The sequence below is a fragment of the Marmota marmota genome, unplaced genomic scaffold (genome assembly GCF_001458135.2).
Source record: "Marmota marmota marmota unplaced genomic scaffold, marMar, whole genome shotgun sequence".
NCBI lineage: Eukaryota > Metazoa > Chordata > Mammalia > Rodentia > Sciuridae > Marmota > Marmota marmota.
The window spans coordinates 13,717,541-13,743,094 of NW_025999869.1; the positions used below are offsets into that span (position 1 = coordinate 13,717,541).

At 36.7% G+C, this 25,554-nt stretch overlaps 1 protein-coding gene across 3 annotated transcripts in view; it reads left to right on the forward strand.

Annotated features, from left to right (window-relative positions):
- Pwwp2a (PWWP domain containing 2A) overlaps positions 1–25,554 on the forward strand; it is a 37,651-nt gene that overhangs the window by 4,169 nt on the left and 7,928 nt on the right. For 2 of the 3 annotated variants that reach the window (XM_015492565.2, XM_048816203.1), the window contains exon 2: positions 18,101–19,795. In XM_015492565.2, the coding sequence (XP_015348051.2) occupies positions 18,101–19,781 (1,681 nt within the window). In that variant the 3' untranslated portion in view covers positions 19,782–19,795. The remainder of the gene's footprint in view (positions 1–18,100; positions 19,796–25,554) is intronic. The other variant, XM_048816209.1, reaches the window with a different exon arrangement.

Below are 25,554 nucleotides of genomic sequence, written 5' to 3' on the forward strand. Positions count from 1 at the left end.
TTTTTTTTTTTTTTTTTTTTTTTTTTTTAATGAGACAGGGTCTTGCTATGTTGTCCAGGCTGGCCTCCAACTCTGGGGCTAACGCAATTCTCCTGCTTCAGCTCCTTGAGTAGCACAGACTATAGTAGCTGGTATTGCAGGTGACACGTGCCACTACATCTGTCCATCTGGCTTGAAAGAGCTATTTTATTTGTTAAAAAAGCCATTAAGGGGACAATCTCAATTTGTTTTTCAGTGTGGGATGGAACCTAGGCCCTTGCATGTATGATAAGCAAACTCTCTACCATTGAGCTCCATCTCCAATCCCATATCAACATTTTAATTCAAGAAAATATTTATTGAGCACTTTGGTATGTAATGTGATGTGGTACCCTCCTAGGTATTTTGAGTATAGTGTGTGATACACAGTCCCTGCCTTCTAAAACCTACGTGGAGAAGCCAGTCATGGAAATGGTGAGGAAATAAAACACAGTGACTTTACGGTTTAGCTATTCAAGGAATTATCCTAAGACCGATGATTGAGTAGTTTGAGTTCCTTTTTCATTATAACATGTGGCAACCCCCCAGCCCCCCACCCGTGTTTTTGTGTTTTCCCCAGTGCTGGGTACTGAACCAAGGGCTTTGCTACCTAGTATGCTCTACCCTGAGCCATGGCCTCAGCCCTGCACTTACCTTCATTGCCTGATTTCATATATAGTTCTGGTGTTAACTGATGGATCCAGAAAATTTTCTTTCTTTTTTTTTTTTTTAAATCTACCAAGGCCATGACTACACTATATTCATTAGTCACTTTTTTTTTTTTTTAAAGAGAGAGAGAGAGAGATTTTTAAAATATTTATTTATTTTTTTTAGTTTTCAGTGGACACAACATCTTTGTTTGTATGTGGTGCTGAGGATCGAACCCGGGCTGCACGCATGCCAGGCGAGCGTGCTACCGCTTGAGCCACATCCCCAGCCCTCATTAGTCACTTTTAAAAATAATTTGTATCCCATTTGAATAGGATATAGAATTATACCTCGAGGTAAAAATAACAGGAGTTTCCTATTGAGAACCTATTTTTTACCAGGCATTGTACCACATGCTTTAGTTTTTATAGCTCTGGTAGTATTTTTCATTTATCTAGGAAGAAATTGAGGTTCATTTAATTTGGCCAGTTGCCCTGTAAGTAAAATAAGGATTCAAACTTAATTCTAAAACCTCTTGTTTTTTTCTACTTTCGTATTAAAGAGTCAGTTGGGCTAGCAACTTTTCTTTCAAGCAGAAAGTAAAAAAATATGTATTTCTGAAATTCAGTGCTTAATTTTAGTGGCTGTGTGGGATAATACAAAGAACATGGGTCTTGGAGCCAAGCAATTTCTTCAATTAGTAGCCAGGCTTCTGCTCTGGACACTCCCTGTTTCCTTAGCTTGAATATTGGAGGACATAAAGCTCTGAAGCTTTGGTTCCTGTCTGTCTGAGATAATTGGGAAAGAATGAATGTTTGGGAGACTATGTCAGCGTACGCGTGCCTTTCTTCAGTCTGCAAAAAGTGTTACTGCTTTTGTTTTTATTTATTTATTTATTTTGGTGCTATTTATTAAGCCGAGGGCTTCAAGCATGTTAAGCGTGCTTTCTACCATAGCACTGTACCTTCAGCCCCTCTCTAGTTCTTCTGAGGCTAATTTGTTTGGCTTTGACCAGTTCACTTACATATAAACAAGCAGGCTTAAGCTCCAGCTTTTATATATATTTATGTGCTGCATAATGACATTTTAGAAAGGACAGATGATATTCTTGAACCATATTTTTTGATAGTAGCCCCATAAGATTATATTACCCAAGGAAGTTATAGCTGTCTTAGTTTAATAAGTATACACTGATATTCTCAGAACATATCCCCACCATTAAGCAATACATGACTGCACATGTAAGGTGAATACCGTGAAGGGGCCTGCACCATCCTGGTTGAGTGTTATTTCTCCTTTCTTCTAGGTATCTTGTTTGGCTGTAAATGACATGGTCACATTAAATGAGGGTGTTTGAGTATCTGGTTAAAAACATATTTTGTTTAGTGAAATATTTATTTGAAACTGAATGCCTTTAGGTAAAACATGCGTTCTCTAGTTTACCCTGGGCTTTTTGCCTTTTCTTTTCCTCCTTTGCTACTGGGAATTGAAACCAGGGGCAGTTTTCCACTGAGTGACATCCCCAGCTCTCCACACTCCCTACCTTTTTTTTTTTTTTTTTAATTGTAAGAGTAAGGCTGGCTTTGAACTTTTGATCCTTCTGCCTCAGCCTCCCAAGTCCCCTCCCAAGCACCATCATGCCTGGCCTCCTTTTTTTTTTTTTTTCCTTTCTTTGGTTGCATTGCTAGGTATGGTACCCAGGTTCTGGTGCTTGCTCTACTACTGAGCTACATCTCTAGCTCTCTTAGTTTAAATTTCCTGCCTGTTATTCAGCTTGTTAGCAATGTGTAATGAAAACAGTTAAATACTAGCTGGTAAGAATAATCAACACTATGAATTCAGTTTGGGTTTTCCTTTTCTTCCTTAATCTTATGCTTTTGTAATTTTGATATGTAATAAGTATTCCTTCAAGTTACTTAGTGATTATTAATTATTAATGGTTTAGACAATAAGAAATCAGTGATGAGGTGCTTTTGTTGAAATCTTTTATTATGGAAATGAACCTTCATACATGTATTGTTTAGCTTCAACATTCACTGCTTTTTAGTCAAAGTTGTTACAGTTGCCTTCACTGAATTATTTTGAAGCAATTTCCAGGCATAACTATAAATATTTCAGTATAGATCTCTAAAAAGATAAATACTTAAAAAAGACCCCATACTACCATTCACATTTAAAATAATAGCAACAATTCCTTTATACCATTAAACTTCTAGTTAGTGTTAAAATGTCATAAACAGTCTCAAAATGAACATCTCAATTTTTTTAATTTTTTTTTTTTAGTTGTAGGTGAACACAATACCTGTATTTTATGTGGTGCTGAGGATCAAACCCAGTTCCTCACATGTGCTAGGAGAATGCTCTACCACTGAGCCACAACCCCAGCCCCAAGATTGTTTATGTTTTGTTCAAATTAGGATCCCAGAAAGTCTTATAGAATTTTCTACATTTTGGATTTTTTGTTTCTTGATTGCATACCCTCAGATGCAAATATCAAATATTCCTTTTTTTTTTTTTTTTTGTACTAGGGATTGAACCCCCAGGGTTGCTTTACCACTGAGTTAACATCCCCAGCCCTTTTTGATTTAATTTTTTATTTTGAGATGGGGTCTCACTTAGTTACTGTGCTGATCTTTAACTTGCAGTCCTCCTGTCTCAACCTCCCAAGTTGCTGGGATTGCAAGTGTGCACCATCCCACCTGGCCTGGTGATGTAAACGTTCTTTTACCACAGTAGCAAACTGAAAGGGCAGCAATCTCAGTCCTCCCATCCCTTTTTTTTGAAAGCCTCTGTTCCTTTGTTTTAGGGCAGTAGAAATGATTATGGATATCTTTTATCTGCCTGCAAACTTTTAGACTTGTTGCTTATACACAGCTCTAACTTTAGCAATTCCAAGCATAGAAATATTTAACCAGTCAAGATTATCTGCAAAAGGTAAAAACTTCAGTTCTGGCTTCTGAAAAGGTAGTTTCTCACCTGTTCAATCCATGTCTGAAGGGACATTATTTACTAAGATCAATAGCTTCTCTGTACACGTTATTCTGCTTATTAGTCCCATCTTAAATAGTTATAAAGCAAATTTGAACCCTGAAAAATCTTTCTGAAACTATTTTTTTTTTACCTGACATGAATTAAAGAATCATGAAGTACATATTTTGTGTTTAAAAATGCTTGTGCATTTTAATTCTTTGGCACATGCATATTAAAGGTTATATCTAGTTGTGTTTCAGAACTGATCATTTTACACATTTTACAAATAACCATATTGACTTTGTGTATGTGTGGGTACCATTTGCATTAAAAAGAACTGAGAAAACTTCAGATTTCACTGTCTAGGTTCTTAAAATTATTTGTAGAAAATTTACTTTTTAAAGGAAATATAAACCAAGACAATGATTTCTTTTCTTTGCAGAGACCATGAACGTATGGTGCAATAGCTCTACTTTTGGTGGGAAAAATATACAGCCATTCTGGTGAAGCAGTGAGTAGTGGTATCAGTAGCTTATACTAAAGTGTCCAGGTTGAGAATTTAGGTCCTCGAGTATATGCTTGAATGATTGTCTTGAGTTGTACATATTTAAAACACTTAAGTATTTTGTGTGTGATTATTCTACTTAAATCTCAAGATGTCAATAAAGGGCTCCCACAATAAAATAGCAGAGTCAAGTGCCAGTCACTTTCTGATCTAGACAATCTAGGATGGTCCCCTGTGCTGTATCAAGAGAGTTCTTCCATTGCATGTTGCAGTAATCTGATTTTTTTTCTTTTGGAAGTGATTAGTTGTTGGGCGTTAAAAATCTAGTTTAAATCTAAGAGCAGAGACTTCTGGTATTAACAAAAAGTTTTATAAATATATTTTATGTGCTAGTTAACTAAATATATCATATACAAACCATGCCAGTCATGTTTTATTGGATCTGATGTTTCTGATGAATTTAATTTTCTGCCTTTTACTTGTAAATAAGACCATACTTTGTACTGTTTTAAAGTAAAGCTCTTGATATCACTGCACATGATCTTCCTAAGATCAACTTATCTTTGTGTGCTATTAAAAAATTCATATGTGCTTATGATGACTGTTATGGCTAATTTCCTATTGATAAAAAATGAAAGATATTCTTAGTTATTTGTGCCTATGAAGTACATCATCATTTCTTGTTGGTCCTGTTCTCCCTAAATTCCCCAATTAATTCAGACACACATTACCCGTAGAACAGAAGCTAGCTGGGCAGATCTTAGGAGAGCATGGGTAGAGGTTAAGTGAATTTTTGGGTAAATTTAGTATAAGATGATTTTGCAAACACGTTTGGGCAGTTGTCCTCAAAACAAATGTGCATAGATTTCTGAGCTCCATTCTACCAGTTTGCTTTTTTTTTTTTTTTTGATACCTAGTGCACTCACTCTCTGAGCTACATCCCCAGCCCTTTTTATTTTTTATTCTGATAGGGTCTTGTTAAGTTGCCCAGGCTGACCTGGAACTTGTGATCCTCCTGCCTCGCGTACCTGAGTACCTAGGATTATAGGTATATGCCACCACACTTGGTGAAAGATAAATTTATTTTTTCTTTTGTTAAATATTTTTTAAATTGTCGATGGACTTTTACTTTAATTTATATGTGGTGCTGAGAATCAAACCCAGTGCCTCACACATGTTAGGCAAGTGCTCTATCCTACCACTGAGCCACAACCCCAACCCAAGATAAATTTCTTAAACATGTTTTAAGGAGTTACTGGTTAATTTAGAATGGAACATAATCACAAGCCATGCAATGCTTGTGGAGATGTGCTTGGTGACAGATCCAGGTTCTTATTGTAGACCTGGTTATTAAACTTGCAAATTGTTTTTCAAATTTGGTTGCCCAATGAAAGTTTAAGTAGTCCATATTTTTATCTTTTTCCTTGAACTAATTTATAAAGTTGTCTTACTATGACAGTATGTTTTAGCCTTTTAAAACTCATACTTTCTTTATACTCTTACCATCTAAGAAGTTTACCAAGCTTTACTTTTCATATTAAATAGTAGCTACTGTGTATTTCTGTTAGACTCATTTCTATGTTAGATTCTGTGCCAGGTACATTGTATACATTGTTTCATTTAGCCCTGGAAATTTGAATCAGTAAATTTTGTTAATACCTATATTAATACTCATTTCACACATAAAGACAGGTTCAGATTAAGTAACTTCCTACAACTGTAAAAGGCAGATATTAATAGGAATTTCCAGAATTCTATCTCCCCCCCCCTTTTTTAGTGGTACCGGCATTGAACCAGGCACTCTACCATTGAACTATATCCCCATTACCTCTATATTTTATTTCTTGTTTTGAAACAGGTTCTTGTTAAGTTGCCTAGGCTGGCCTCAAATTTGAAATCCTTCTGCCTCAGACTCCCAACCCAGCCTCCTGAGTAGTTGGGGTTACAGGTGTGTCCCATTGTGCCTGGCCTCATGTCTGACAAGTTTATCTGCAATTCCATAATCCACAAAGCTTTGAAAACTAAACTTTTTGATACTTTTTTTTTTTTTTCTTTTGGTGCCAGGGATTGAACATAGAGGCATTTTTACCACTGAGCCACATCCCTAGCCCTTTTTATTTTTTATTTTGAGATAGGATCTTGCCAAATTGTTAATAGTCTCACTAAGCTGGCCTCAAACTTGTGATCTTCCTGCCTCAGCCTCCCAAGCTGCTGGGATTACAGGCGTGTAGCCTGGCCTTTTTTTTACTTTTTTTTGTTTTTGGTACCGGGGATTGATCTCAGGCACTTGACCACTGAGCCACATCCCAGCCCTATTTTGTATTTTATTTAGAGGCAGGGTCTCACTGAGTTGCTTAGTGTTGCTTTTGCTGAGGCTGACTTTGAATTCGAAGTCCTTCTGCCTCAGCCTCCCAAGCTGTTGGGATTACCTTGTCCAGCTTTTTTTGCTACTTTTTTATGGCAAAACCTAACCTGACCTAAGATGATGTGAGGGTTTTTTTTTTTGTTTTTTTTTTTAGCCCATTTAATCATCCCATTTAGTGTGAACGTGCTTTTATTTTATTTCACTGCTGAAACATTAATATATTTATGGTGGTGCTTTATTATCTTAAAACATGGCATAGTCTGAGTTCTGAAGCTTGTTTGTCTCCACAGCATTCAGAAAAGAGCATGCAGACCTGTTAGTGCCTCTGCTTCCTTAGTGGAAAAGTGGAGGTGGAGGAGAGAGGAGGCTAAATAACTTGATGAGATGAGAGGCAGTAGTAAAGAACCTGACTTTGGGCCTACTGCCGGAATTCATATCCCAGCTCTACTGTTCACCAGAGGTGTGATCTTGGGAAGATTGTTTACTCTCTCTGCTTTGGTTTTCTTGACTATAAAATGGGGGCAGAAAGCTGGGTATTGTGGGACACCCTGTAGTTCCAGCTATTCCGGAGGCTTAGGCAGGAGGGTTTCTTGAGTCTGGGAGTTTGGGGCCAGTGTGGGCAACATAGCAAGACCCCATCTGTTTAAGAAAAGGAAAAAAAAAAAAAAAAAAAAAGCTGGGGCCTAACTCTGTATTAGGACTCCTGCTGAGTGTGCATGAGGCTCTGAGTTTAATCCCTAGCACTACACACACACATAAAGTGAGGATAGTAGTAATACTTTACTACTGTATACTTTATTACTGTAAAGTATTACTGGGTTGCTGTAATGATTTAAATCAATTAATGTAAACATTTATTTAGAATAGTGCCTGACATATAGTAACTGCCATATCGTTAACATTGTTACTTTATAAAGTTAGGTATTAAGTAGCAGAACTAGGGTGAATGACAAGTCACTTAATAAGGGTTGGCTTGAATGTCCATTCAGCCTAAATGCAGTGATACTGTGGCCTACAGAATAAATTTACATCTTTCAAATACTTTGAAAAGACTTGTAGAAGCTTTGGATAGTATTAGGGTAGCACAACTTTCCTCTTTTAATAAGGAAGGATGTCTCTCTGATATGCCAATGCAAACACACAATAAGGTGGGTAGGGAACAATAGGAGTTAGTTGGATTAGACAAAGAGAATGAAGGGAAGGAAGGGGTATGGGAATAAGAAAGAATAAATCAGATATCATTGTCTATGTCCATTATGAATATATGACCAGTGTAACTCCACATTATGTACAACCACAGAATGGGATCCTAATAAGTTATACTACATGTGTGTGTAGTAGGCAAGATAAACTCTACTATCATGTATATTTTAAAAAAACAAGTAATAAATAAATTATTGTCACTATAAAAAAATAAGGAAAAATGACGTGTGTTTTATTAGGGATGAGATAACAGTGGACTTTACAATGGAGGGTGGAAGTGTTTCCCAATCTTTTCTTTCCACTAACATTTTGGGGCAGATGGTTTATGAGGAAATTATAGGCTTTGTCATGAAGAGAAGGTTACAGTCTCATTAGAGAAATTTAGTCCTTCCTATGTACTCTTTAAACTAATTGAAAAAGGGTCACCTTTGAGAAGGATCTATTTCAAAGTGAGGGAAAGCAAGATAGTTTTGAGCACTTTGTACTCAGTAAACGATAGGATCAGACTAGTGTAGATGAGTTTAAGGTTTTTAACAAAGTGAAATAGACGCTTATGGTCATATTACTATAGAATAGTCAGAAGCCTTCAGTGGCTTCATCTTGTTAAGGGACTAGTGATTTTAATTTCGGGTACTGGGTATTGAACCTAAGGGTGCTTTAACTACTGAGCTACTTACCTAGCCCTTTATCTTATTTTTTTTGAGACAGAGTCTTGTCAAGTTGTTTAGGGCCCTACTGAATTGTTGAGGCTGGGCTATAACTTGTGATCCTCCTGCCTCAGCCTCCTAAGTTGCTGAGATTATAGGCAGAACCCACTGTGCATGGCAAGAGACTAGTTATTATTCTCAGTCAACCACACACCTAGCCCCCCTCCTAGAGACACATACTCTAACCAACATCCTTTCCCTCCAGGAGGATTCCCTTAATTGCTTTTTTATGCCTCTGAATCCTTAACAGCCTTAAAAAAAGGGTAAACAGACCACCATTTACCATTCCTTGTTTTCCTTTTTTTTTTGGTTGGGGGGGGGCATTTAACTCAGGGGGTGCTTAACCATTGAGCAATATCCCTAACTCTTTTGTTGTTTTATTTTGAGACAGGATCTCACTAAGTTTCTTAGGACTTCACCAAGTTGCTGAGGCTGGCCTTGAATTTTTGATCCTCTTGCTTTAGCTTCCTTGCTGGGATTACACCCATGTGCCACTATGCCCAGGATGTCTTAATCTGCTTGGGCTCTTCTAGGTCCTTTTGCCTGTTAAATCCATTTTCTAATCATCAATGCAGAGTGATTTCTTTCCCTCTGGTTTGTAACTTAATTTGACAATGACTTACTGCCTCTGGTTTCACCTGTTATAAAGCTGGATCCTAGGTCTAGGACTGTTTTATACTATCAGACCAATTCACATACTTTATTAATTTATTTTGCAGTGCGGGGAATTCAACCCAAGGCCTCATACATGCTAGGCAAGCTCTCTACCACTGAACTACAACTCCAGTCCCAGCATACCGGTTTTTGAGTATATATGTGATTAGTGGTCCATGAGATGAATTTCTGGGCATTTATACTTAAGTAGAAGAAAATTTTTTTTTATAGATTTTCTTTGCTTAAAAGTTGGTGGAACTGGGGCTGGGGATGTGGCTCAAGCGGTAGCGCGCTCGCCTGGCATGCGTGCGGCCCGGGTTCGATCCTCAGAACCACATACAAGCAAAGATGTTGTGTCTGCCAAAAACTGAAAAATAAATATTAAAAATTAAAAAAAAAAAAAAAGTTGGTGGAACTGGCTGGGTGTGGGATTCTTAAAGTACTGTTTTTTATTTGTTTTGGATGGTGCTGAGGATTGAACTTAGGGCCTCACATATGCTATGAATATGTTCTTATCACTGAGCTACACACTTAAGCTCCTCTAATTAAATTAGGTCATTCTCACAAACATTTCAGTACCAATTTTGTATTTTACTATATAGCTGTCTCAAAATGGTTTCCAAAATCTTGGCAACTTGTTGCCTTAGAGTTATTTGCACATCCATAGTCATAGCATTATTCATGATAGCCAAAAGTAGAAGCAACTTGACTTCTAGATATTCATTAAGTATCTGTTTCACCTACACAAAAGATAAAATACTTAAAAAAATATTTTGTAGTTGTTGACCTTCATTTTATTTATTTATATGTGGTGCTGAGAATCGAACGCAGTGCCTCACATGTGCTAGGCAAGCACTCTACCACTGAGCCACAACCCCAGCCCCAAGATAAAATGCTTTTAATGGACGTAGGTTCAAGTCTACATATAACTGGCCTCTTATTTTTAATGGAGACCAAAGCTTTTAGGACCTGTTAATAACCCTCTTCTTTCTGCCACATTGAGAAAATTGGATCATGAAGAACAGGCATATAGAAACTATGAAATGGTATAGTCATATATTTTCAAATCTATGAAATGCTTGTATATGTAGTTCACCTTGTTTATTTCCTCATTTTCTCTAGAAATGAAAGGTTATTTAGGGTTAAAATTAAAATCAACACATAATAAAGTTTAATTTAAAATTAGATACAATAAAGAGACTTCACTATAGTAAAAAATTATTCTGTGAGTTACTGAAATTGGAAAACAATGTGGTATGGGACATACTTCACATGTCACCTAAGTGGATTAATATGAGCACAGTGGCCTCAGGGCTTGTCCATTTTTGTAGCATGTGACATGATTTCCTTTTTTAAATTTCCTTTTTGAGGATGAAAATAGCACACTATATGTGTGTGTATACATATTCTTATGTGTGTATATATGCATGATACATATATATATGTACATATTTCACATTTTGTCTCTTCATTTGCTAGTGGACACTTGGGTTGCTTCTGCTTTTGGCTATTGTGAATAATGCTGCTATGACAATGGATGTGTAAGTATTTCTTAGAGATCTTCCTTTCAATTGTTATAGATACATATAGCCAGAAATGGGATTGCTGGATTATATAGCAGTTGTGTTTTTTATTTCTGAAGGAATAGGTGTGCATTTTGGTAAGATTTTATATTGCATTTAGCTGAATATTAATTTCATTTTTTCTGGATTAAGTTTTGACATAATAATTTGTCATCACAAAGACATGAAATATGAATCAAAGTAAGCTTACTTCATAGTTTTCCCTTTTTAATGATTTAACCTATTGCTAAATGTAAGGATAGGTAGTTTATAAAAGCATCTGCTTGAAATAAATCTGCATATTATTTTTTAAGTGGTTAGTTGCATACAGTTTTTTCCTATAGCAGAAAGGATTTCATTTTGTCTCCTGCTAATCTTCTGGGAGGGAGGTCTCGTCTAGCCAGAGTACTAGGGCCTATCACAACTAACCCTCCTGAATTTTTTCCTGAGCCTTTAATTCCTTGGAATTTCTCTTTGCTTGCTTAAAGTTTGTAATACCTTTGCTTTTGTATTTCTTTATTTTTAGTGTGAAATATATTAAAAAGATCCCCTTTTACAGTTGCAGCTTGGCAAAAAGAATTGGAGGGAAGAAAATGAGAATCAGTTGTGCATTCTTAAACTGTTGTAAACAGGAAGGAAAAGAATATAATCCTAGGTCAGAGATGAGTTGATTGAGTTTGCTGTGAAGTTCATGCAGATGAACCCTGATCAGCATTAAAAAAAACAAAAACAAAAACAAAAAAACTTTCAAAATAAGAGGTAAGAATTATAAATATGTCTGACTAAAATGGGTAGTTTTTGGTAAACATTTTAGTTATGTTTTAAGTACTCTTTTGAAAAGGAAATTTGGGTAATGGTTATGAGTTTACCCCAAGAAGCCACACACATATTTAAGTATAAGATTGATTGCTAGGGCTGGGGTTGTGGCTCAGTGGTAGCGCGCTTGCCTAGCATGCGTGACGCACTGGGTTTGATTCTCAGCACCACATACAAATAAATAAAATAAAAATCCATCAACAACTCAAAAAAAAAAAAAAAAAGATTGATTGGTAGTCCTAGAAATCTTGAGCAAATACAACTTATATAAAGCTTGTTAGTAGGAGAATAAAGACTGATTCTTTGGTCAAGGCTAAAATAATCACAAAATTCAGACATCTTAAATGGAATACAAATACTAGAAAATATTTTCATATTTCCTATAATAGTCACATTTTTGGATTTGACCTAAATCCTCTACATTTACATCTTCGGTTTTATCATTGCATTAGGCTGAGTTTTTTTTTTTTTTTTTTGTACTGAGGATTGAACCCAGAGGCAATTTACCACTGAGATCTGAGTCCTTTTTATATTTTATGTTAAGAGTCTCCCCAAGTTGCCCAGGCTGGCCTCTAACTTGTGATACTATTGCCACAGTTTCCCAGTTGCTGGGATTATAGGCGAGTGCCACCCACCACATCTAAGAATCTTTATTTTTTTATATATATATATATATATTTTTTTTTTTTAGCGAAGTATTGAACCCAGGGGTGATTTACCACTGAGCTACATCTCTAGCCCTTGTTTATTTGTTGTTTTGAGACAGGGGGCCTCAGAATTTCGATCCTCCCAAGTTGCTGGAATTATAGACATTTGTCACTGTACTTGTCACAGCCGAGATTCAAGATGAGATTTAAGATTCCTTTCCTTTTTTTGGTACCTGGTATTAAATCTTTGGGGTGCTTAACCAGTAAGCCACATTCCTAGCCCTTTTTTATTTTTTGAGACAGGGCTTTGCTAAATTGCTTAAATTGCTCACCTTGCTAATTTGCTAAGGCTGGCCTTGAATTTGCCAGCCTCCTGTCAGTGGTATTACAGGCCATGTGCCACTATGCCTAGCTCTGAAAATACTTTTTTTTTTTTTTTTTTTTATAGTGATATCTCTTGCCCTCACACAGAGTAATTATTAAACCCCAGGATTCTCTTCCCTCAAAATTTTGGCACTCATCACTCTTAATTTATTTGGAAGGTAACTATTTTTAAAAAAATTTTGTAGGGTGGAGTCTTACTTTGTTACTCAAGATGGTATTAACCTCCTGGGCTTGAGCAGTTCTCCCGCCTTAAGTCTCCTGAGCAGCTGGGACTACAGCACAGACCACAGTGGTTGGTAGACCTTTGTACTCATTGGCAAATGCACTATCTCTGAGCTATGCCCCCAGTCCTTTTTTGCTTTTCTTTTTGTTTTACTGGGGATTGAAACCAGGGCCCACACCTGTAATCCCAATGATTTGGAAGGCTGAGATTGGAGGATTGTAAGTTCTAGACTAGCCTCAGCAACTTTGTGAGACTCTGTCTCAAAATAAAAAATAAAAATGGTTGGGGATGGGCATGCAGCTTAGTGGTAAAGCAATCTGGTTAGATTCCAAGTAGCCAAAAACAAAATCAAAAAGAAAAACAAAACAACTTTATTTAAAAACAATTACAGATTCAAAGAAGTTGTGAAGATAGGGTAGAGAGGTCTCTTGCACCTTCACCTAGTTTTCCCCACAAGTCATTTTAATATTTTTACAGTGCCTGGGATTAAACCCAGGGCCTTACTCACATTATGCAAATGCTCTGTCACTGAGTGCATCCCCAGCCCTTTTTAAAATTTTGAGACAAGTTCTTGCTAAGTTGCCAGGCTGCTCTTGAACTTTCAGTCCTCCCTACTTAAGCCCTGCCCCACAGAAGCTGGGATTACCAGCTAGAATTTTTTTGGTTTTGGTTCTGGGGATTCAGTGAACCCAGGAGCTTGTATGTGCTAAGTGCATGCCTTACCACTGATCTTTACCCCTGGCCCAGAATTTTGGGGTAGTACTTAAAAAAGACTGAAAATGGGTAAGGGATAGAATAAGTCACTAAAACATTAGTGTGCTGCACAATGGAGTAGGGAAGGAAAGTGACACAATTGGTGTCAGTTCTTAAGAAGTTCTTTTAGGAAAAGCTTAAGCAGGTTAAAGGTGGTAGCACACACCTAAAATCCCAGCTACTTGGTAGGCTGAAGCAGGAGGATCATAAGTTGAAGGCCAGCTTGAGCAATTTAGTGAGACCCTGTCTCAAAATAAAATGGACTGAGGATGTAGTAGCTCAGTGGTGGAGCAATTGCCTATCATGTGTGAGGACCTGGGTTCATCCCCATACTGTAAAATTAAAAAAAATTAAAAAAATAAAGGGCTAGGGAATGTAGCTCAGTGGTCAAGTGCCTCTGGGTTCAAACCCAGTACCACAGGGGAAAAAAAAGCCCAAGCAAGGGACACCATTCAGCCTTTCAGCTCTCCATTTGCTCAGTAAACATTGACATGGAAAACATTGACATGGAAAACATTGACATGGGACGTAGATGTTTCTACCTTAGGAAGAGCTCTAAAGCAAGGTACTTGCTAAAAATTTAGATCTTGGGTTCATTGTAGGAGAGTCTTATGTTTCAGCTTAGGAGTCTCCGTTTTCAAATATTCCCGGGTGTTGTGATGAAGATTTTCACTGACTGTCCTTGAGAAGTTAGTATTTAGAATTTTAAAGAGACAAGTATTGTTGCTAATTTACATTTGTAGGTTAGTGGCTTTTAAACTTTGTGTACAGTAGCCCACATTGAATCCAGGGCCTCATGTATGCTTGGCAAATATTCTATCACTGAGCTTCAGCCCCAGCCTTTTCCATTTCATTTTTATTTTTGAGACAAGTTGTTCAGGCTGGCCTCAAACTTTCTCTTGCCTCGGTCTCCAGAGTAGCTGGGATTATAGGCATGAGCCACTGTGCCCTCTGACTTTCAAACTTTGGAGCATAGTGACATAGTGACATCTAGATTCTTACACACACACACACACACACACACACACACACGAAAATATTCCCTGCAGTTGTGGACATGTACTCTTGCTGTTCTTAAATGCTGGCTTTATTTTTATCATAGCATGACCCTGAATTGATATCACAGCCAATGTCTCTATCCTTAGTTTGATAATGCTGTTCTAGATAGTTAAGTGATGTCCGTGTAAGGTTGGTGGCACAATTACTCATGATTACTGAGACGGAAAGATGATGTGTGATTCTACCTTTTCCCTTTGTTTTTTTTTTTTTTGGGGGGGGACCTTTTATTATTATTTAAAAATATTTTTCTGCTTTGCTAGTCATTCACTATTCTGAGTTACCAGTTTGGGTCCTTTTTCTTTTTTTCATTTTAGTAGCCTCTAATTTCCATTCATCATTACGTAATTAAGTGCGTCCTCTGTTATTAGAAACACTTTGAGGGCTAAGGGTGTAGCTCAGTGATACAATGCTTATGTGTGAACACCTGGGTTCGATCTCTAGCATGGCATACAAAACCAAACAGAAAACACTTCATGTTTGAGTAGTTTATATGCTTATGGGGGAAAGGCAAAGAAAAAACCAATCCAGGTGAGAACTATTAATGTTCTCATTGAATTCCACAGGATAAATAAATCAAGATTCCACAGCATTTTTTTTTTTTTTTGTACCTGGGATTTAACCTAGGGGTGCTTAACCACTGAGCTCTTTTTTATTTTTTATTTTGAGACAGGCTCCCACTAAGTTGGTTAGAACTTGCTAAGTTGCTGAGGCTGACTTTGAATTTGTGATCTTCCTGCATCAGCCTCCTGGGTTGTTGGGATTATAGGTGTGCATAACCACGTTCAGCTCACAGCTTTCTTGATATAACCAGCTTTAAAGTAATTAGCTGGGGTCGTGCTCACATTGAGAGTATGTATATATTTCTTTACATATTTTTACTTATTTTTTTGTAGTGCTGGGGATCAGTCCCAGGGCCTTGTGCATGCTATAGGCAAGAACTCTACCACTAAGCTTCACCTTCAGCCCCGACATGAGGAATATAAATTCAAGATAGGAGGAGGGGGCTGAAAGCAGTGGCATATACTTGTAATCCTGCTAGAGAGACCAAGGCAGAAAGATCCGAATCTTGACGCCAGCCTGGGCAACATGAAACTGTGACTCACAATTAACTAAATAAATAAATTAATTTAAAATAGTACTGGGGGTAAATCTCAGTGGTATAGTGCCCTGGGTTTAATCCTCAATATGAATGGGTGGAGGGGCATGTGAGGAGATTCCTAAACTCCACTGTTACAAAAATAATATAAAATTAATTTTGGCTAAGAAAAGTGGCTAATGTTTATTGACCTTGAACCCATTTTTTTTGGGGGGAGGGTACTGGGAATTGAACCAAGAGGTACTAATACCACTGAGCTACATCCCCACTTTTTCTATATTTTTAATTTTGAAATAGGGTCTTGCTAAGTTGTCCAGGCTGGCTTTGAACTTTCATTCTTCCTGCTTCAGCCTCCTGAGTCCCCGGGATTACAGGTTTGCCCAGCATACCTGTATCTATATTGTCATTTAAAAAAAATATGTAAGAACATCTGTATGTAGAAAAGGTTAAATGCTCAATCAGTGAGTCAGGAAGCAAGCAGTTATCAGATGCTATGCTAGATTAAAAAGCAACTTTCTACAAAGTCAAATACAGTTGAGGAGAGTGTCTTTCCATTTTGAACTAGCCCAGACCCACACTTGTAATACTGTAGGTGAAAAAAATGCTTTTCTTTTCTTTCTTTTTTTTTTTTATGGTTTGTAAGTATTTGCTGTTAATTTGTTGGTTTGAGGTAGCCAAGACTCTTCTAAAGACTTTTAAGAAGAAAAATATTAAAATTGATACCTGCTCTGTGTTGGCTCTGTTTAAATCCCTGCCCTAGTTGTGTTACTCAGTTTCATGAATTTGTTTTCAACAAAGGAATTCTGAACCTTTTTGGGAGCATGAGAACATATTTTTAAGACTCTGAGTGCCAGACTTCAAAAACAAACAAACAAACAAAAAAAAACAGACATATATAACATTTGCATCTAATTGGAGGGATTCTGCCTCACTCACTACCTGAAGCCAGTCTAAGAACTGTTGCCTTATAGGACTGGCATTAGAATCATATTATTAGGTACTGTTTGATTCAGTCAGTGCTTAAAATTAACATGTTTATATATATGCTAAAATTTTTGGTAGTGTGATTTAAATTTTATGAGAAGGCAACCGAGTATGGCCAGTTTAAAGGTCAGGTTCTTGATAATTGAGCCCAGGCAAATTAAACCACAGTTATTTCTAGGTCTACGTGAGAAGGAAATTTATTGACTCCGGTTTATTTGAAGCTGATAATTGTGAAGATTTTGTATTCTGGACCACTGCTTTGAAAATTGAGTGTCTAGGGGTTGGGGTTGTAGCTCGGTGTTAGAGCGCTTGGCTAGCATGTGTGAGGCTCTGGGTTTGATCCTTAGCACCCCATAAAAATGAATACATAAAGGTATTGTTCATCTACAGCTAAACAAAAATAAAAATAAAGGGTCTGGATTAACTAGTATTAATACAAATGAAATAGACAAGAGTAGAAAAAAAGAATAAAGCAAACATTGTGTATCACATAAGGTTCAGTATTTGCTGAAACTTTTACTTAAGTGTGTATATTTATGTATGTATACAATGTACACATGTATGCATGTATAAATAATTTCTATATTGGGTTACAATCTGAAAATATCTGCTGATGGAGTAAGTATATGATTTTAAAAAAGCTTGAAAGCCACAAGTTGTGTACCTGTCTGCTTTGAAATTCCTTTGAGTATTTGAGTTCTTGGTAGTTTTGTGTTTGGGAGGTTGGAATTGTAGGCTTAAAAGAGTTAGGAGATAAGAATAAAGGAGCAACTTTTTTGTTTTTTGACCCTTTAATGATTCACCAATAAAGGTGAAACTAGATTTTACTTTTTTAATATTTTTGAGTAGTTAAGAATGGATTTACTTTGTAAATCTTTTGAAAAAACTGTTAACCAGAGGAAGATATATATTTATGTTACAAAGTCCAATTTGTAAGTATTTGAAGATGTTGTATGTAGTTCAGTGAATATAACACATGACATTGGATATCAGGTTGTTTGATAGTACATCCTTTTTAATTCAACACTGGAAAGGTCCATTTTAAGTGAAGTCAGCTATTCTATTGTCGCTTAGGGCAATCATTTGGAGTATTTCTGTTTATACCTAAAATGTAGGACCAAAGAAATGGAGGTTTTTGCTGGGTGTGGTGGCGCATGCCTGTAATCCCAGTGGATTGGGAGGCTGAGTCAGGAGGATCTCGGGTTCAAAACCAGCCTCAGCAAAAGTGAGGTGCTGAGCAACTCCGTGAGACCCTGTCTCTAAATAAAGTACAAAATAGGTCCGAGGACGTGGCTCAGTGGTCAGGTACCCCTGAGTTTAATCCCTGGTACCCAAAAAAGCAGAATTGGAGGGTGGAAGGGGGTAGTCAGTAGATTTTTGTTTTGTTTTATTTAAATATGAAATAGTTATAAGGAATAGTCATAAATAAACATGAAAGCTGTTTACATTTAAGCATTAAATTATAAATGTCAACTTACTGGATTCTTTCTTTCTTTTCTTTCAAAGGTTTGGGCCCCATGGGATCCCTGTGACAGTATTTCCTAAAAGGGAATATAAGGATAAACCGGAAGCCAGGCAGCTCCAAAGTAATACATTCCAAGAAGGGACAGAAGTCAAGGGTGAAGTGAATGGTGCTGTTCCCAACGATCCTTCGGTCCCACCTCCTGAGCTGAGTTTGGCTGAAAGCCTGTGGACTTCCAAACCACCACCTCTCTTCCATGAAGGAGCACCTTATCCTCCCCCTTTGTTTATCAGGGACACATATAACCAATCAATACCTCAGCCTCCTCCTCGGAAAATTAAGCGACCCAAACGAAAAATGTACCGGGAAGAACCCACTTCAATAATGAATGCTATTAAACTACGACCCAGACAAGTCCTCTGCGATAAGTGTAAAAACAGTGTTGTTGCTGAAAAAAAGGAAATTAGAAAAGGTAGTAGTGCAAGTGACTCTTCTAAATATGAAGATAAAAAACGGAGAAATGAAAGTGTAGCTACTGTGAACAAAAAACTGAAAACTGACCATAAAGTGGATGGGAAAAACCAAAATGAAAGCCAGAGAAGAAATGCTGTGGTTAAGGTTTCAAATATTGCTCACAGCAGAGGCAGAGTAGTCAAAGTTTCTTCTCAGGCAAATACGTCAAAAGCTCAGTTAAGTACTAAAAAAGTGCTCCAGAGTAAGAACATGGATCATGCAAAAGCTCGGGAAGTATTGAAAATTGCCAAAGAAAAGGCACAAAAGAAGCAAAGTGAAACCTCTACTTCCAAAAATACACATTCAAAAGTCCATTTCACTCGTCGATACCAGAATCCTAGCTCAGGTTCCCTTCCACCCCGGGTTCGTTTAAAACCACAGAGGTACAGGAATGAAGAAAATGACTCTTCTTTGAAGACAGGACTCGAGAAAATGCGGAGTGGCAAGATGGCACCCAAGCCCCAGTCTCGCTGCACCTCCACCCGCTCAGCAGGTGAGGCCCCTTCAGAAAATCAGAGTCCCTCAAAAGGCCCTGAAGAGGCCAGCAGTGGGGTTCAGGACACAAGTGAAGTGCCTGTACCTGGTGAGCAGGATGAACCACAGACACTGGGCAAAAAGGGCAGCAAAAGCAATATCTCTGTTTACATGACCCTAAATCACAAGAAATCTGACTCTTCCAGTGCTTCAGTGTGTAGCATTGATAGCACAGATGATTTGAAATCCTCCAACTCTGAGTGTAGCTCTTCTGAAAGCTTTGATTTTCCTCCAGGCAGTATGCATGTACCTTCCACCTCCTCCACTTCCTCCTCTTCAAAGGAAGAGAAAAAGCTCAGTAATTCCTTGAAAATGAAAATCTTTTCCAAAAACGTCTCTAAATGCGTCACACCAGATGGCAGGACCATATGTGTAGGGGACATTGTTTGGGCCAAGATATATGGCTTCCCTTGGTGGCCAGCTCGTATTCTTACTATAACTGTGAGCCGGAAAGATAACGGCCTTTTAGTCCGACAGGAGGCCCGTATTTCGTGGTTTGGGTCTCCAACAACATCTTTCCTTGCTCTTTCGCAACTCTCCCCCTTTTTAGAAAACTTCCAGTCACGCTTTAATAAGAAGAGAAAGGGCCTGTATCGCAAGGCTATCACAGAGGCGGCTAAGGCTGCCAAGCAGCTGACCCCTGAAGTGCGGGCTCTGTTGACACAGTTTGAAACGTGAACATGGACAGTAAGGTAGGCAAGAACCCTTGGAAGGCACCACAGATTTTCTAGTCTAGCTAGGAATAATTTCTACAAAATAGCTTGGCCAAATTGGAGAGAAAAATTGCACTCAGTTGGCTGACTTTTTATACTTACCTTATAGCCATTTTTAGACTGAGAAGCTTAAACTGAACATGCAATCAAATTTTGTCTTCAGGAAGTGAGATTTTAGCAGTATTTTCCAATTTTGAAATCTAAAAACATCCCAAGGCATAGAAGCCATAGCCTCAACTGAAACTGAATTTTTTCAGGGACTGTTAATTGCTATTTGTACTATCACTGTATATATATCTTCACATTGCCTGTCACTATGTGACATAGGTTGCGTATTTGGGATTTAGTAAGGGCTGGTGACCTGGGGGCACATTGTGGATATTTAATGACTACTTTTTTTTTTTTTTAAACTAAAGAAAATTAGTCTTTCTATGCTCATAATGGTATAAAAGTTTTGATATTTGGGTGTTTGACAAACTGAGATGCTTGCTTTGACAAACTGAATGCTTGCTATTCAGTGACATGCTGGGGAAATAGCCCAGTATTTGGGATTAAAACTGTCAAGACTGGACAGGTTTGAGTCATTGTTCTCCTTTGTGCAGTGGGGATATAACAGACTTTCAAGCTTCTGGTTTGGGAGCTTAGATAGGTTTGGTTTTGGATATGTAAATAGTTGATTGTGAAATTTGGTCAGATTTCTCCTGACTGGCTGTTCCTAAATTCTTAGGATACGTCCCAGTAAATTACACTTTGTGAATTAATTGTCAAATGTGTAATTGTTGCATTTTGGATGTACCTAATTTGATAATTAAAAAAAATTTCCATTTAAGGTATCTGTTTGCAGGTCAGAAAATGAGAAAATGTAATTGTGTAATGCTCTGAAATGTAAAAAAAAAAAAAAAAATACAAACAAGAAAACAAAACCAAAAAAATCTGTAAATAAAATCGACTAAATCCAAATTATTTGTGTGTGTTTCTCAAAAAGCTTTGAAATATTTCAAGATGGTTTGCCCTATCAGGGAATACACTATCTGAGAATAGGTGAAATTCAGATAAGAGATCAATCAGTACACTCTTAATGTGAGGTTTTATAGTCTGGAGGTCTGATGTGCTTCTAGATTTGATACTCCCCTCCCACCAAGTTCTCAAATGTATAGGTTTTAATATTTTCCTTTTTAGCCGTAATATTTCACTACATGGTTAGTTTCTAAGGAATTAGAACCAGTCTCATTTGGGGATTAGAACCAGTCTCTTCTGTTTGATCTTCTGCCTCAGGTGCCACTGCTTTTTGCTGGTAACTTACTTAGCTTGCTATTTTTCTAAATGTTGTATCTGTCCCTGAGATTTGATCTCTTATTTTGCAGTTTTAGCTTTGTACTGTTAGTGAAAATATATATCTGATTGCCTGTGAAGGCAAGTTTATCCCAACATTTTAAAAGTTGCTTATAAGAGTTGCGTATAAATTTTAAGTGTGATATAATTTCAATTCAACATTTTTAGATACTTGAACCTTTAAAAGGGCAATTTTTCATGTATTTCTAAATAATCCAGTTTGAAATGTGTCAGTTCAACACTTTTGGAAACTTGAACCTTTGAAAGGGCAATTTTTCATGTATTTCTAAATAATCCAGTTTTGAAATGTGTTAGTTACTATGAAATTAATAATGATTAATAGAGATTGGAGATCTATAGTCTCCTGTCAGCTTCCTTAAGGTCATGAACTTCTTTGATTAAGTACCAATTTCTGCAAAAGCAAGTAGAATTTCTTCTGGGGAATTTTAGTCAATGCTTTTTGATTCTAATAAACACACAATTAAAAAAAAAAAGATTTCACTTTAAAAACATATTCTTTCCTGCAAACAGAAACAACTACTATAGAATTTTTTTATTATAACAGGTTGAAGGAAGTTCACAGTGTTGGAGAGATTATAAAAATTTAAATATTTTTTGAGTATCTTTCAGATTATTGAACTTTTTCATTCAGGTATTTTTAAACGTTTGAATATAAAGACAAATTTAAACAAAAGTCACTTAAAGTATGTTATCTTAAGGCTTTGTAATGAACTGGGTTTTATCAGAATAGTGATTTTGAAAGTGGGTATTGCTAATACAGTCAGGTACTTTGACAAATATGCTTTTGTGGCTTAAACCATATTTGGTTTGTTTCAGAAGCCATGGGGAAAAAGAAAAAACTCATGATTGTAGAGTACAAAACTAACATTCACTTTTGTAGTTTATACTATTGAGGAAAAGGTTGAGGCATAATAACAAATGTACATGATCTAGTTATGTCAAATAATCCCTCGATTTAAATTTACAGTCTGGTGTGTTTCACTATACCTCTCAGTAGGGAGGGACAAGTTTTAGAGAATTCCTGTAATCTTAAAATATATATTCTAAACACTAATAATCCAATAGCTGATTATTAAAGTGTTGTATTCAAATAGAAATGTCTTAGATGAATCCAACCAGTATCTACTGCAGATAGAGGTAGAGTTGAATTGGATAATTATAGCCATTTTTGCATTTCTGTTAGAAGTGCTAAAGGTGCTTTTTTAATGGAGATAATCCAACTGGATATTTTTTCCCTTTAAATAGAGAAAAAGTAGGGTTACATCAAGTTTCTAGTGGTCTAAGAGAAGTGGCCAAAACAAAGGATAAGCAAGGGGAGAAACAGTGAAATCAGATCTTTGAAAACTCAAAAATCATCAAAAATTGAAAGCATCAGATTTTTCCCCCCTTTTTTTCCTGAAACTTATAGACCAGAAAGCTTCCTGGTAATTTTGAAGGGACATCTGCTCAACTCTCATTTACAGATGTGGAACCAGAAATGTAAAAGATGGGGAAACTAGGATTCACTAGTCTGTATGTCCTTAAGTGACTTTGATGGGAAAAATTTCTAAGTAGATAGTAATTGTAGCTCAGTACTAAGTATATGAATAGATAGGAATTTAGAGATGATACTTACTGTAGGCAAAGAACATGGAACCATATTAAAATCAACCATATTACATATCTTCATTTGTGGGTTTGGGCTTCTAAATTACAAACTATTAAATTGAATTTCAGCTGGGTGTCATGGTATGTGCTTATTATCCCAGCTACTTGGAAGGGTGAAGCAGGAGAATTGCAAGTTTTGAGGCCATCCTAGGCACTTTAGTGAGACCCTATTGTGAAAAGGGCTAGAGATGTAGCCCATTGGTAGATCACTTATATAGCATACGAAAAAAGGTTCTGGATTCAGTCCCTAGTACTGCAAGAAAAAAGAAAGAGAAACTGAATTTCACCTCTATATAGAGAGGCTGTACCTTCCTGAAATTAATTATGTTGAAAGGAACATAGATATTTAAAAGATTGCAAGGTGGCCAGTTTGCCTTTTTACTGAATAACTGAATAGGGAATTGCAAATAAAAAATCTGTAATTTGGATTTAAAATTAAGTTTTTCTATTTTAAGTTGTGAATGTTCTATGGTTTGTGCTGCATTGGTTCCATTTGTTATTACTTTTAGCAGACTAGCAAATTTCTAGAGAAGTCAATAATATTTTAACTCAAGGATTTATGTCCAGTGATGGCCCCCAATAGGGAATTTGACTGAACGAAGACCCATTTTCTAAGTTAGGGGAAATCAGGTTTTGCTTTGGGACTGTACTAATTATACCTGTTAAGACAATATCTATTAGAAATGCCTAATACAGGAACTCAGAATTAGGTGGGGCCATCCAACTGCCAGGAGAAGGTAAACAGCTAAGCTGTATTGATCTTACCTGATCTAAGTAATGAGGCTCTTCATATTCTGCTTTTGTGTACACTTAATTGTGTTCCTTCTTCAAGCTTGCATTGAATTGAAAAGTGGAAGCACTTGCAGTTTGCATTTCTGTTGTTATTCTGAATAAGAAATAGGAAGTTTAAAGTTATAGTGATATAGATGATTTATATTTTAGTTTTGTAAGGTATCTTTATACCATGGATAACTGACACTAAGATTGAAATGACTCTTTGTTTGATCTTCACTCAAGTAAAAAACAATATTTTATCATTTTACTTTTTGCAGTTATAGGTATGGAACCCGGGTTCTTACCCTGAGCTTATTCTCCCAGCCAAGACTTAACATTTATATAGATCCAAACAGATTTTCCTTGTTGGATCAAGTAGAAATAGTGTTTTAATAAAGCATTGCAGTTTTTTGGTATTTAAAAAATTGTGCTTAAATAGGCATAATGTAAAATTTACCATTGAACTCAGGAGCACTCAACCACTGAGCCATCCCCAACCCTGTTTTGTATTTTATTTACACTCAGGGTCTCACTGAGTTGCTTCGTGTCTCCCTTTTTGCTGAGGCTGGCTTTGAACTCGGGATCCTCCTGCCTCAGCCTCCTGAGCAGCTGGGATTACAGGCATACGCCACCATGCCTGACTCTAAATTTACCAACTTAAAATCAATTTTCATTGTACAGTTTTATGGTATGATATATATTCACATTGTTGTGCAACCATCACAACTGTCCATCAGTAATTTTTTTTTTTTTGTACTGGAAATTGAACCCTGGGGACTTTACAACTGAGCAACATCCTTAGCTCTTTTTATTTTTTAATTTTGTGACAGGGTTTTCCTGTTCCCCAGGCTGGCCTTGAACTTAATGATCCTTCTGCTTCATCCTCCCAAGTAGCTGGGATCACACACCTGGCTTTTGATAGAATCTTTAAATTTGCAGTAATATTGTTCTAGAGGGTATTGGAAATTAAGTCATAGGACTCACCCGTTTTCTGGGGAGGTCAGCGCTGTAATTGGATTAAGCTACTGGTAGTGCCAGCCTTCCAGGATTCATTCCTAGTCCACTTGTAGCCCTGTGCAAGGAAATGTTGCCCCAAGTGCTAATGGTGCCCCACTTTCAAAACTACATCTTGGAGAATTTCTAGGTGAATAAATGTGATTGCATCTACCTATCAGGAGTAGGTTTTAATTAAAACGGTCCCCTTCCAGTAATAAGGACAATTATTGGACAATTTTTATGAATGTGGAAATAAGTTATTAGTAATTAAATTAGATTACTAGCCCATCATACTTTTGTCATATTCATTATTCATATACTGCTTTCTTTAATTTATTCACTTCTCCCTTTGTATGTGAGTAGTTAATAGAAAACAAATAATGCCTTGCCATACATAATGTTTAACTTTAATAAAGTTCTGTGATCATCTTTTGTACCACAATTTCATAGGAGATACTGAATTAATTTTTATATTGAAATCCAGCTTGGGATGGACTGAGTCAAATTTCAGTGATTTTTTTTTTTTTTAATCCCTGAAATATCTAATTGCTGAACCTTAATTTTTTCATATAGATTTCAGCATTATTCTGTGAGGAGGGGTAAAGATGAGATTGTAAACTCAAAAGTCAATCATCAAATACTGAATTTCTGAGTCAGTTTCATTTTTCAATTGAAAAACATAGGTGGCTATAATGGATGTTGTCTGACTTAGTGGGCCTTCTTTTATTGAGTTCACCTTTTCTTTTTTTTCTTTTTTTAATTTTTATTGTTGGTTGTTCAAAACCTTACATAGTTCTTGATATATCATATTTCACACTTTGATTCAAGTGGGTTATGAACTCCCATTTTTACCCCGTATACAGATTGCAGAATCACATCAGTTACACAACCATTGATTTACATATTGCCATACTAGTGTCTGTTGTATTCTGCTGCCTTTCCTATCCTCTACTATCCCCCCTCCCCTC